Source organism: Rhamphochromis sp. 'chilingali' (genome assembly GCF_963969265.1).
Source record: "Rhamphochromis sp. 'chilingali' genome assembly, chromosome: 2".
Taxonomy (NCBI): Eukaryota; Metazoa; Chordata; class Actinopteri; order Cichliformes; family Cichlidae; genus Rhamphochromis; species Rhamphochromis sp. 'chilingali'.
In genome coordinates this window covers 60,268,699-60,282,317 of record NC_137930.1, presented here as the reverse complement: position 1 = coordinate 60,282,317, position 13,619 = coordinate 60,268,699, and the positions used below count along the sequence as shown (strand labels likewise).

General features: G+C 39.0%; 2 protein-coding genes across 2 annotated transcripts in view; both read left to right on the top strand.

The window, feature by feature from the left end:
- Positions 1–1,292: 1,292 nt before the first annotated feature.
- On the top strand, positions 1,293–7,811 carry LOC308391806 (transmembrane protein 53). The gene is made up of 4 exons (XM_080874556.1): positions 1,293–1,546; positions 3,718–4,014; positions 4,921–5,167; positions 5,254–7,811. Exons 2-4 carry the CDS (start codon positions 3,778–3,780, stop codon positions 5,613–5,615), a joined length of 846 nt encoding a protein of 281 aa, XP_080730682.1. The 5' UTR covers positions 1,293–1,546; positions 3,718–3,777; the 3' UTR covers positions 5,616–7,811.
- A 1,155-nt stretch (positions 7,812–8,966) lies between these two features.
- Positions 8,967–13,619, top strand: part of rbm28 (RNA binding motif protein 28) — a 14,500-nt gene continuing 9,847 nt past the window's right edge. The window contains exons 1-12 of the mRNA XM_080864214.1: positions 8,967–9,296; positions 9,435–9,587; positions 9,669–9,769; positions 9,854–9,929; positions 10,042–10,134; positions 10,246–10,317; positions 10,406–10,499; positions 10,596–10,825; positions 10,911–10,977; positions 11,093–11,202; positions 11,303–11,376; positions 11,830–11,965. Of these exons, the coding sequence (XP_080720340.1) occupies positions 9,179–9,296; positions 9,435–9,587; positions 9,669–9,769; positions 9,854–9,929; positions 10,042–10,134; positions 10,246–10,317; positions 10,406–10,499; positions 10,596–10,825; positions 10,911–10,977; positions 11,093–11,202; positions 11,303–11,376; positions 11,830–11,965 (1,324 nt within the window). The 5' untranslated portion in view covers positions 8,967–9,178. The remainder of the gene's footprint in view (positions 9,297–9,434; positions 9,588–9,668; positions 9,770–9,853; positions 9,930–10,041; positions 10,135–10,245; positions 10,318–10,405; positions 10,500–10,595; positions 10,826–10,910; positions 10,978–11,092; positions 11,203–11,302; positions 11,377–11,829; positions 11,966–13,619) is intronic.

The window sequence follows — 13,619 nt, the reverse complement described above, 5'->3', positions numbered from 1 at the left end:
ACAAAATGTACAGTACAATATTATACAGTGATGCCCTCTTAACATGTGTATACAAACATGACCTTTACACTTCACCTCAGTTGTCTGTTATTGGACCAACAAAGGAGGTCAAAGTAATGAGGGCAATGCCACAATCACATGCATCCCTTTGTGGAAACTCAAGTGAATTCTTAGAACATAAATCTAAAAGCATGTTCATTGAGGACAGGCATCACAAGTGTCTTTGAAAGAAGAACTGAGTGAAATGTTTATTCAGCATTCGTTTTTGTAATTGTAATAACTCCAACATTCATTAAACATACATTAAAATGAGTACAAATCTTAAAATAATTCTGAACGTGAAACAGTGGAACAAATTTGATTAAGATGTGTAAAATGTCAGAGGTCCCTTGGAAATACTATGATATACTAAATGATATACTAAATACTATGATTTATATTTAAATAATTGAATTCCGGTGTTCCAGTCAACAACTAGAGCCAAAATCCAAAATCCCTGTCTGCCCTCACAGATGTGTTTCTGGAAGAATGGTCATAAAGTCCCATAAACACACTCTTAAACCTTGTGGGAAAAGGGTGTGCCAAAATCATATTAAACTCCATGGATTAAGAACGGGATGTCACTCAAGTTCATAGGGAAGCACAGATTTTTTTTCATGAAAAGCTGGAATCATAAAGGGAATTTATTAATAAGTTCCCTTTGTAATTATAAAGTCTCTCTGATTCTGATGTGTATAAAAGTAAAAAAAAATTATATATATATATATATATATATATATATATATATATATATATATATATATATATATATATATATATATATATATATATATATATATATATATCGGCTGGTTTTTAATTAGAGTGAAACTCGCTCATTGATTATGTCAAGGAAGACAGAAGAAGCCGAAATGGAAGCAGCTATAAAAATATAAAAATCAGCCAAATACAGGAAGCCCACTAATCAGTGATATCCACAGGTTCCAGGATAAGTATTTTCCTGGTATTATTCACAAAAGGGGAAAACTTGGAACTTGGTGGTGGACTTACCAAAAATACTGCATAAATGCTTGAACAGGTCGCAGTTCGCAGGAGGTCGCAAAAGAACCACTCAAATTAAATCTGTAAATTTGCAGTTCAGTTACTATAGGGTTGTTATATTGGAAATACATTGCTCAGACAGGCAGAGGCGAATGATTTACAGTGGGTGACAGTCCAGATATTTTCAGACTGCACAGTAGGTGGCGGAAAATATGCAGTTACAGAAAATCACGAAGAAGAAGGAGGAGGAGTTAAGAGGAGGACTTAGATACCCACACTGGGATCAATTCCGTCCTCACGTCAGACTCACTTGGGATATGTCCATATAGCTTAATATTAACCTTTTTTTAAATTCTTTTTTATCTTTTGTTGCAAACTAGGTGTTTGGGAACATCCTATTCTTACCTACTACATATTACTACAATATAATTGGATGCACTTTTGTAACTCTGCCACAGAAAATAGCTACTAGGTTTAACTAGCTAAAGCTTTCCATGCTTTGACGGTAAGTTCATTTTGGTCTTAAATTAGCATTGCATTTGTTTGTTTGTTGTTTGTTTCAGCTGGCTGTGAAAGAAAGGCTAACCCCATATGTTTAAGGGGATTTAAAAAAACAAACAAAAAAAACCTAGACAATTGTACGCCAAATGAGTGGGTGGGTTTTGGTGGTGGTTGGGGACATTTGGGCTCTATACAGTTAGCTTTGTTTGCTTAGCTCAAATTTAACGGCTCTTGTAGCAGCAGTGAGCGGAGAAATCTTTTTTCTGAGAAAAATAAAAAGGAAAATTACAAGGAGAAATAGCTTAAACTGGTAAAATGTATGAGCTGCCAGTAAGTTTGTTTTGCAGCTGAAGAACAGCACAAAGCAAGCATCCATGTATATGTTTGTTTTCCTGCGACTTTGAGCAGAATAATCAGTAGCCATCGCTAACCACAAGTTAATGCATGAGGAATAAAACAGCTACAATTAATGATAGGAAAATTGTAACCAAATCTTTATTTTGTTGTAGGGCAGTTGTTTTGCATTTAGTATGTATGTGCATGCATGATTAGAGGCATGCCCCCTCAGCTTGGTGGTTCCTACAGAAATAATCGTACAAAAGTACATTTTACTAACCCCATGTTTGCCTACTGGTGGTGGTCAGAGGGCCCGGTGGCGCCAGTGTCCGGCAGCCTCGCCTCTGTCAGTGCGCACCAGGGCAGTTGTGGCTACAATGTAGCTTGCCATCGCCAGTGTGTGAATGTGTGTGTGAATGGGTGAATGACTGAATGTAGTGTGAAGCGCTTTGGGGTCCTTAGGGACTAGAAAAGAGCTATACAAATGCAGGCCATTTACCATTACATTGTGAAATAGGACTCCTGTCTCCGCCATTTCCCTTGCTTCGTCTTGCTATAGGCTAAAACAGTCCTAGATAACATCCCTGACTTGTGTGCAACTTTTGCATGATTCAGTGAAAGAAACAATCAAGCTAAACAACAGGGAAACAGCTTTCATAAGTTATGGAGAGTTGTACAATTTGTGCCAACATGTTCAATATGATTTATAACATTATAAGTAACATTATTACATGTTGATAAAATATAAGTGATCCTTTAAAGTCTGATATGGAGTTATACTTATTCTATATAATGCAGAAAAATAAAATTCCTATACTGTTTTTTTCAGCATAGAAGCATCATTGGTGATATATCAAGAAATTGATGACATATGTATAGATTTAATATAAATGTAATATAATATATAATATAGATATAAAGTTAACATATTCATATTTTCAAATTTTGCCTAAACATGTACAGGTACTCCAAGTACTCCAATTTTGGCAAATAAAAAAACCTGTCAGCTAATGGTGTGTGGCTGTGTGCATATGCTCTTGCAGAGAGGTTGTGACCTTCCTATAGACATACTTTGCAAAAATATGTTGTGACATAAATATGTTTTTGCTTGAAGACGTTTCAACTCTCATCCGAGAAGCTTCTTCAGTTCTAAGGTCAAATGGTGGAGAGTCCCAGACTTAAGCCCAATGGGAGATTCCCCCAGGGGGACATTGACCCCTAATGATCTAATCACACGAGCCAAGATGTAAAAAACGGGTGTTGGTCACAATCAGCCAAGGTTTCGGGTGAACTCATTGTGAAAACTAGCCCCACATTATCATGTGATTTCCTGAGGTCAACAGGCCCAGGATGTGAGTGGGCGTTAAGGCGTCTGGGCAAGGATCTCAAAACTGGATTATAGATGGCAGACAGTTGGTGTCATAAACCACCGCCTCTGTTCAAAGATGATCGTTCACAGTGGACAGGGCTTCTTTCAGTCCTCTTTCAAACCATCTGTCTTCTTGACCTCACTAAATCACATCACAGGTTGGGGCTGGGTTTCACAGTGAATTCACCTGAAACCTTGGCTGACTGTGACCTACACACCTTGGCTCGTTTGATTAGATAGAGGATCATTAAGGGGTCCATGCCCCCCTGGAGGGACACTTCCATAGGCAAAACATAGGACCAGAATTGGTTATAAATGATTGCTTTGATTTCTGTCATTCTTAGTTATTCTTGATCTTTGTATTTCTTTGTTTTTCCCTATTTTGTGGTTTCTGTGTCTACCTTCCTGGTTCTCTGTTTTTTATTATTCCAAATTCATGCATGTGTCATGTGTCTTTCTCTTTTATCCAGGTAGCCTTGCGTTTTTGAATACTCCTCTCTCTCTTAAATGAAAGCCCTACAATTGCTGACATGTTTGCAAGTGTAGCTCTTAGCAGAGGCATTACTGCCCACCGCATAAGTAAGAATGCCACGTTCTTCATGAATGAAGCAACATTTGCAGTCCCTGGATGCCAGAACCGGACCTCAGAACGGCACAAACCTCTATTGCTGATGTTACCGTGGTTGGGTTCACGTCCTCAAGCGCTGGTTAAGTACTGTGACATCTACTTCAACACAGGATTTGACGTGCTAGTATTTGAGAGCGAGGTAAGAATTCAGGGACTTAGAAATTGGAGCATATGTTAAACTTAATCGGTTTCTCACACTAACTGTATAGCTGCTCTTCTGAGTCAGCTAAAACAGTATGACCGTGTGTTTTATTCTTGTATTTATCGCTAAAATGCATCACAGGGCAGTTAATGAATAATAGTCTTTCTAGAAGTATGTGCTCTGAGTGCAAGCTTGTGCTTCCCAGAATTACTAAAAGTACAATAGAAGGCAGAGCCTTACATTATCGAGCCTCTGTGCGGTTGAGGTTGAGAGAGACAACCTGTACTTTGAAGATTAGGCTTAAAAGTTTATAGTTGGGGTGGATCAGATGACCCCGAATCATCCATAAATCATGCTGCTGTAGGCTCAGCTGTTGGGGACTTCCCATGATATAATACCCACTTTTCTGTTCACGATGCATTTATATGAAACTGTTGTACATCATTTCCTTTTCCCTACTCTCTCCCCTTGTCCCCCCTTTTTGTGATCAGATTACTCCCCCCACCCTCTGTTGGAAGTTGTTTAAACTTGTTAAAAGGAAGTTCTTCGTCCACAACTGTTGCCATAATATCACCGTTCAGATTGTCAAATTAAAGGCTCCTTTTCTTTAAACTGTAAAGTGTTTTAAGGTCTATATCTGTGAAGTAGCACTATAAGAATGAAACTGCATTAGATAAATGTGAAGAAAGTTTGTATTAAACTAAGATTGCAATGGAAACCTAACTCATAAAAAGGCAACAGTAGAGGGGACCCCACCAGGACATTGTGGGAGCACTGTAATGTCGCGCATTGATCTTACTTTGAAAAATGAATTCACTCAGCTTTATATTCAAAGTTTAGTGTGTGTGTATGTTTTTAAATGATTTTCGGAAAGGCTGATTGAATTTCTCCTTTTTTTTAAAGGTGCAAGGGTTCCTTTGGCCCCGCTGGGGTCTGGAACATGGAAAGACATTACTGGAGTTGCTGGAGAGCGAGCGCTTCGTGTCCCGCCCCTTGCTTGTTCATGCATTTTCAATCGGTGGATATACCTTCTCTCAGCTCCTTGTGCATGTGTCGAAGGATACAAATAAATATCAGGCATTCACAAAAAGGATCACAGGACAGATTTATGATAGCATGGTGGCAGGATCCCTTGAGCACATGGCTATAGGTGAGTTACCATTAACTCACACTTTATCTAATTCTTGTTTTCCTTTTCTTGCAAAATTGATAGTTATTTTCCTTCTTTCTTCTCAGGTTTGGGAAAAACTGTATTTCCAAAATGTGAGTGGTTGGTAAAGCAAACAGCCATGTTTTACTTTGACAAGTTTAAAAGCCACACCGTGGACTACTTTGACATAGGCTTGGATGTGTTTTGGAATACGCCCGTCACCGCTCCTGTGCTGATGTTCTACTGTAACAACGATCCACTGTGTGACCCACGAAATTTGGCGGACTTGGCCGGTTACTGGCGAAGGCGTGGAATGGATGTCACAGAAAAGAAGTGGGACAATTCCATTCACGCGGGCCACCTTAAGAAACACCCAGAAGAATATCTGTCCACACTTTGCATATTCCTCAGTTCCCTTGGTTTTACCCCGTTAAAGGCAAAGTTATGAGGTAAAATCCCAACAATGTAATGCAAGAGGAACTTCACTGTGCATTAACCTCAAATGGTTTAAGCTGTAAAAGTACATCTTGAATTTTTACACTAATTGGCATGTGTAATGAAGGTACAGTAACAGTTCAGTTTTATTCAGAATGAAGATCGAGTGTACTCAGGGTTTAGTTCATACAGTTTCATAAACACTAAAGCAAAGCATATAAAGAATAAAATGCACTTTGGATTACAATGTTCATGTACGCCAAAGTAATAATAATAATGGATTGGATTTATATAGCGCTTTTCAAGACACCCAAAGCGCTTTACAATTCCACTATTCATTCACTCTCACATTCACACACTGGTGGAGGCAGCTACAGTTGTAGCCACAGCTGCCCTGGGGCAGACTGACAGAAGCAAGGCTGCCATATCGTGGCATCAGCCCCTCTGGCCAACACCAGTAGACGGTAGAGTAAAGTGTCTTGCCCAAGGACACAACGACCAGGACAGAGAGAGCTGGGGATCAAACCGGTGACCTACCGGTTACAGATACGCTTCCCAACCCCCCTGAGCCACGGTCGCCCCTTAAAAGTTAACAAACAAATATAAAGTCTGACATTTTTCTTTTAGGCAAGCAACTGTCTACTAACTTCGTTGTATTTTTACTCAGTTGTATATAGCATTCGTATTCTATTTTTATCTTATTGTATATTTTTATTCTATTTTATTCTACTTTATATAGTATATTATTTTATTCTATTCTGTACAGCTGTGTACTGTATTTATTCTTATTGTATTCTAATTTTTGCGTCATAACTTTTGCACTGTCCACTTCCTGCTGTGACAAAACAAATTTCCCACGTGTGGGACTAATAAAGGTTATCTTATCTTATCTTATCTTATCTTATCTTATCTTATCTTATCTTATCTTATCTTATCTTATCTTATCTTATCTTATCTTATCTTATCTTATCTTTAACTAAATCATGGAAGGGAAGACAAGTGCAGGACATATTCTCATTTGAAATGGTGGAACCAGCATAATTTTACTACAACATAATGGTTTGTCAGAACTGTTAATGTACTGGTGCCTACAGACATTTTCAGTTAACTATATATCTTTAAAAATGATTACATCATTACATTTTGCACAACATCTCAACGCCTTTGGAAATGGAGGGTTATACATTGAAGCTCCTAACTGTTCTTTGCCGCTCAAAAATACAATTTCCAAATCAAATGTGAACTTTGCTTTTTGCTTCTTTTTTTAAAAAATATTTGAGACAAAATGTAAACAGTCCAAAGAATGATGTGAACATCGATGACCACAAGCATGCAAGCTCCAAGTGCTTCCATTTATGAAACACGACAGGTCAAGATGTGTGCTTGAGGTTTTACTGTCTAATGTTTGGAGTCATGTGTTTTGGTGCTTGCATTAACGAGTTCAGCTTAAATACAATCACTTGTTGCATATCTTTCAGATTTTGAGCTACTGGAGAGAGGGTGGTGGAAATTTTCTCATGTTAAAGACAAAAGGCTAATCATTAGAGTGATAAAGAGATTAATCATTGTTACACAAAATATTTTAGTAGTTAATTTGGTGGACAGCGCTGAACACACAGAACAAACAAAAGAGGGGAAATCAGCATAGTTTTAGATGAAACTTAATTTAACTTTAAATTAAAACTGGACATTTACTTTTCCTGCAGTAATTTACAAGTAAAGAAACTTGTTCCTTGCTTTAAAAAAACAGTTGATTCATGTGAATGAGCTTCAGGGTTAAACTGCTGGTCTGATTTTCAATTTCCTGCTGATGAGTACAGCATGCTGTGTGCACTCAGAAGAAAATGCAATACTACTTGACACTGCTGCTGCTGAAGTTTTGCTTTTTACACATTTTTACACAAAGCCTTGAAAGTGCCTTAAAAAGCACCTCACTTGTTACTACCACCAAGTCTAGCAAGAACTAAGGTGATCACAACACATTTTCATGAAAGTATATATTTGATTAATTTAGGTCAGTGTCTATGTGTGTGTGTTAAACTACTCTAAGGTGTTTGTATTCTCAATATTCTTGAAGGATGTGACCTACTAAAATTGGGAAAAGAAATCTTATTCAGTCATTTCTGTTAACACTTTTCATGTGAATGACTTGTAAGTTGAAGATGTTTAAGCATAACATGTTATACTTCTAACTCTGTGCAATAAAGATTTGTTTATCTTAACTTGAACCTGTGCAAGTATTTTTTAACTTTTCCTTTTTTGTCCAAGTTGATTACGAAGGGTTAGGAGTTAAAGCACCAATGTGGTGAAATGCAATATTATTCTTGTTGTAAAGCACTGTACTCTTGCCTACAAAAATTGTTCTTTATAACTATGTGTACAACATAGTTTCTAACTAACTGGGGGTAAATGAAAAGTATGTATTTATATTAGGAGGTAATTATGCTTGACATTTAACCACCTAACCTCAGAACTGATTAGCACATTTAGACTTCAACCTATTCTACTATTGAGACAGGTGATAAGCAGGTAAAGAAATGAACCTTTGACCAATGCAATTAGTACATCCAGTCATTGTGATGTTTTTCCAGATATGGTTTGATGCAGTCGGTTTCTGTAGGGTAGGTACTGTACTTCTCCAACAATGTCATAGCCCAATGTGATTTTAAAACTGTAACACTAAAGAAGGGAATATCTTTTGGAAGAATGGTATTCAATCCTTTTAGTAGAGTTACGGGTTTTGAGAACTGAAGTGGCCCAATGCCTTAAAACCACACACTGTTTTCTTTACTGTAAATTTTTAGTTTGTACTGCACCTAGAAAGTGATTTGAGCTACTGAAGACACCACCTGGTGGCAGAAGCCATGTAGCTCACTCCCAGTATTATCATTACAGTTATGCTTTACTATCAGCACAAGACCCTAGAAATGATTAATCCAGTGTAATATAAGTATGACATAAAAACAAAACAGTACTGAAATTTACAGAAGGATATAGGTAAATTATTGGTAAATTATATCTGTTAACCACAAGGGCCTCTTGTGGTAAGGAAATAAAGAAAATCAACAACATATCAGTTGTTTTGGATTTGTGCTGTCATGGTTGGTAACCGCAATCCTCATATGCTCCCTTTAGGCTTTCTGCAGGAAGCACCACCTCAATAAAACAGCTATTGTGGGAAGTTAAAGTAAATAGTAAGCATATGCAGGAAACTCAGTAATGGTGGAAACAAACATCAGACAGAAATGGTACTTCACAAAAAGAAGCTGAATTTTACTTTTATATCAGCTTATTTAAATTTAGATATTATTCCTACATTGAAACCTCCTGGACGATAGGTGGCGCACGTGACGAATGCCCTTCTGTTCTTTTTCAAAGATGGCTGCTTCCACATGTAAACATGCGACTTAGTCCCGTGGCTAACGACGTCCAAGTTAAACAGTTCTGTGGCGTGTATTCATGCCTCTGATAAACGTGTTATCGAGAACTTAGACATTAGCTTCCTGTAGTGGATTTGTATTAAACTGCATTTCACTTTTTGAGTTGGTGCACACGCCGTAAAGTTAGCAGTTAGCCATGGCGGCGCACACCGTATTTGTTGGTTCTCTACCAGATTCAGCTTCTAATGAGCGACTCGAAGAAATATTCTCAGAAATTGGTCCGGTAAAGAAATGCTTCGTGGTCAGAGATAAAGGTACTGTCGTGTATTCGAAAGAACCATACAATAATAATGGAAAAAGTCGTACGAAAGTAGAATTAAATTAAAATTGCAAACATAAACATATTTATGTACATAACAGATATTGGTGGTGTCTATTTATTTTTCAACCAGAGACAGAAAAATGTCGAGGGTTTGGTTTTGTCACATATTCCATGGAGGAAGATGCACAACGAGCCTTAAAAGAAATTAAAGAATACGACGGGCAGAAGCTGTCCCTGACAGTCGCCAAGAGTAAAATCAAAGACAAAGACAAAAACAAGAAAGGTTCGTATGAAGACATGTTCCAAAACGGGCAATTAGGAGAGTCCTGTGTCTCCATGGTAACCTTGCACTTATGTCATTTAGCACCTACAGAGGCAGTCACTGCTCCAAAGGAGAATCAGCAGAAAGGCTCCAAGAAAAAGCTACTGAAAGCAAGACTTATTATAAGGAATCTCAGCTTTAAGGTACAGTATGTTTCATGATTACTAAATGTAACAGCTCAGAGCACACTGACAGAAACCTTTGCTAACACACACCATGTGTTACAGTGCACAGAGGATCATTTGAAAGAAGTATTTGCAAAGTTTGGGACGGTTATTGAGGTCAAAATCCCCCTCAAACCTGGTAAATACATATGTTTCTTAGCAGATGTATACATAAGTGAGCATGTTGAAGTATTGCCAGACTTTGGAGTGGATTGATTCGTTATGAGGTTGATTTTTATGCTTTTTCATAGATGGAAAGATGCGTGGATTTGCATTTGTCCTGTTTAAAAAAGTGCCAGAGGCATCAAAAGCACTTAATGCTATGAACTTGAAGGAGATAAAAGGTAAATGAGTGAGACCGTTGAGTTGTGTGCTTAAAAAAAGCTCATTATGACTTGTTACATTGTTACTTTGACATTTCTTTTTTTTTTTAAATGTTGGCATTTAATCTCCAGGCCGACCTGTAGCAATTGACTGGGCTGTACCAAAGGACAAGTTTGTTACTACACAGCAGTCCTCAAATTCAGGTAGTTAAATGACAAAAATACTTTGTGTGCTCTAGTTCCAGAAGATATAAAGCTTGTTGTCATTAACACAATTTTTTTTTCTTCATAGCCAGTACAAATCCAGAAGAAGCAAATGCTAACACTGACAGTGACATGGATGATGAGGATGAAGAAAAGAAGAAAGCTCCACCTGAGAAGAAAAAGTATGAACCTCAAACATGCATTCCTCTGTTTATATGCCATGAGTGTTAAAAGGTGATTGACTACACTGGTTATTTTTGCTCCACATCTGTCCACAGTGTCAGTTCAGAATCAGCTGTGAAGCATACAGAGGAATTCGAATCAGGTGATGAAGATGGGAGTGAACAAAGCAGTGAAGTGAGTGATTCTGATGATGAAAAAGATGAGGAGGAAGAGGATGATGATGATGGGGAAGAGGAGGGTGATGATGTTGATGAGGATGGAGAAAGCCTTGATTCAGATCATGATGATGGCAGTATGGATGAAGAGGATGAAGAAGATAAATTAGGTATGGATAGTATAAATAACATATTTAATATTTCCTTTCCTTTGAAGTTGTTTTCATACATTCTGTATTTGGCTTTTATCCGTAGCTGAGAAAAAGACCTCGAAAAAACAGCTTCCTTCAGATGTGAAAGAGGGCAGAACGGTTTTCATCAGGTCAGTGATTTTTCCTCCTACTCAGTCCTGAGCCAGGTTTGGTTTATTTTTCAGTTTATTTTACTGAGACCCGTTTCTTTTGTTTTTTTAAACACCTACATTTAAACCAATTTAGGAACCTGTCATTTGACACGGAGGAAGAAGACTTAGAGGAAGTTCTCCTTCAGTTTGGAGAACTTAACTACATAAAGATTGTTCTCCACCCAGATACAGAACATTCAAAAGGTCAGTTGACAGTCCTCGAAAGTCCTTAAGTGAAACACTTGTGTCTATTAGCTGTTTGGAGAGAACCAGTTCACTTACTCTTCTGTGTTATTGTTGGCAGGTTGTGCCTTTGCTCAGTTTAAGACTAAAGAGGCTGCAGATAAATGCATAGCTGCATCACAGGAGGAGGCAGAGGTAATATATAATCAAGTGTAATGTACATGATGTTTGACTTATTGTGCAATCACACACTGTTTAGATGGAGCCACTTCTTGGGAATTTGGCCTTTTAATGTTGATGTTTTTAAATTGGAATGTGGAAACAGCATGGGCAGAATTGGCACAACACATTGATAGCTCTGAGTGGCCAATGTATATCTATGTATTTTTATTCAACATATTAACTGATAGTAACTACTAATAAATAATTTTTCTAATAATTTTTTGTCAAGCTACATGGAGGGTAATTTAAAGGTTATTAGTTTGAAGCAAAATATTTTTACTAATCTGTCACTTGTCCAATTGATGTTTGAACACTGTTATTACAAATTTCTTGTGTATTCACCCTTTTATAGCGTCACTCGAGTCTCTTTTGTGTAATAACCCTTGTTGTAGACAAGCCTTGCAAACATTTGTATGTTTGATGCAGGATGGTGGTATCCGTATACATGGCAGAAAGCTGATGATTGTTGCAGCAGTGAGCAGAGAAGATGCCGTGAAGCTGAAGGTCGATAAAAAGAAGGTCGAAACGGGCACGAGGAACCTGTACCTGGCCAGAGAGGGATGTGAGTAATCATTTATCTTATGTGCAGCTATATGCTATGTGGCCACTTCATTAGTTAGACTTTGCTAGTACCAGGTTGGACCTCCTTTTGCCTTTGGAACTGCTTTAATTCTTCATAGCACAGATTCAACAAAGTGCTGGAAACATTTCTCAGAAATTTTGTTTCATATTGACATGATAGCATCACGCCGTTATGCAGATTTGTCAGTTTCACATCCATGATGGGAATCTCCTGTTCCACCACATCCCAAAGGTGCTAGAGCAGCAGTTTGTGAAACATACAGACTAGCCCATCTGGCTCTAACAACCATGCCTCATTCAAATCACTGAAACCACATTTCTGATGCACCTGAAGTGTAGGTTTTAGCAGCAGGTTTGAATTTTGGTCCAGGTTGTTTTTGGTGCCTAGTGCAGCACGGTGGTTAGCACTGTTGTCTCACAGCAAGACGGACCTGGATTCAAAATCAGCGCCTGGCCGGGGCCAAAGACACGCACTGAATGGTGGTGAGGTTAACTGGTCATTGAGTGTGAATGCTTCTGTCTTGCTGTGTCAAAGTGCCCATAAACCCTTCGCAGTGGTCGCTTTACTTACTGCCGCGGTGTCATCACCTAGATGCAGTCATTTATACCTGCAGTTAAGGTGCAAGAAGCTGCTGCAGTGTTCTCCTAAACGATGGGTGTTGCCACTCAGTTATAAGTCAAAACAGGAAATCAAGGGTTCTTTCCACAAACTCAAATCAAATCACTTTTTATTGTCACATCACATGTGCAGGTACAAACTCTGAAGTTTTCAAACAGTTGCAGCATCTCCCTCTGTGTGTCAGTATGTCTCTGAGCTTGTGTGCAGGATCATTAAAGTGGAGGTAAAAATTGGCACAATTGTACAGTCATGTCTTCAACCCAGCTGCGACAATTGTGGTGCAGCACACAAAGTTACAAAAAAACAAGAGGTCTGGCGACCTGTACCATGCACCCCGCCTCTCGCCTTATGGTAGCTGGGAGGCCCCACCCCTGGAATAGAATAGAATAGAGAATAGAATGCCTTTATTGTCACTATACAGTTGTACAGTGAGATACAGAGCATCTTCTACTCAGTGTAAACATGCTGGGGGGGGGGTGTACAGTTCTGCAGCGCTATGTACATATGGACAGTATTAACATAGGGAAAAACAGGTAGCTCCATGCCCTCCTGGGTTTTAATTGCACCTTAGAACACATATGCATCAACACTACAATGAGCGGGTGGAGGGAGGTTTGGAGTCTTCTCCCACCCCCATTCTCTGCGGCCTGCTGGAGCGGGAGGGCTAGTAGGAGGAGTTGGCCGTCCGACTGCGGTCTGGGGTGTGGGGCCTCCCTGCTGCTGCGGAGTCGGGGTGGTCTGCCTCTCCCCACCGCAGGGAAAAGGGTAACACCACCTGGGTCTGGGTGCAATTCCCCCCTCCAGGGGCAAGGGTACCTAGACCCGGTTTGTAGAGTACGCTTGGGGAGTGTGATTGTGTGTACAGCGTCTCTTTATGTCTGTCTCCACGTTGGTTGAGTGTAGAGTGAGTGCATATGAGAGCATGAGGGTGGGAATGGATGTTTGTGTCTGTGTGTGCCTGTATGTCTGTGTCTATATGTCAGGTTGGGTATCAGACGCCACCTCTCTGGGGACA

Excerpts from the sequence above, each read along its gene's own strand:
- LOC308391806 (XM_080874556.1), top strand. The coding sequence starts at position 3,778 with ATGTTTGCAAGTGTAGCTCTTAGCAGAGGCATTACTGCCCACCGCATA. Across the intron at positions 4,015-4,920 it reads TGCTAGTATTTGAGAGCGAG|GTGCAAGGGTTCCTTTGGCC; the intron begins GTAAGAATTCAG and ends TTTTTTTTAAAG. Across the intron at positions 5,168-5,253 it reads CCTTGAGCACATGGCTATAG|GTTTGGGAAAAACTGTATTT; the intron begins GTGAGTTACCAT and ends CTTTCTTCTCAG.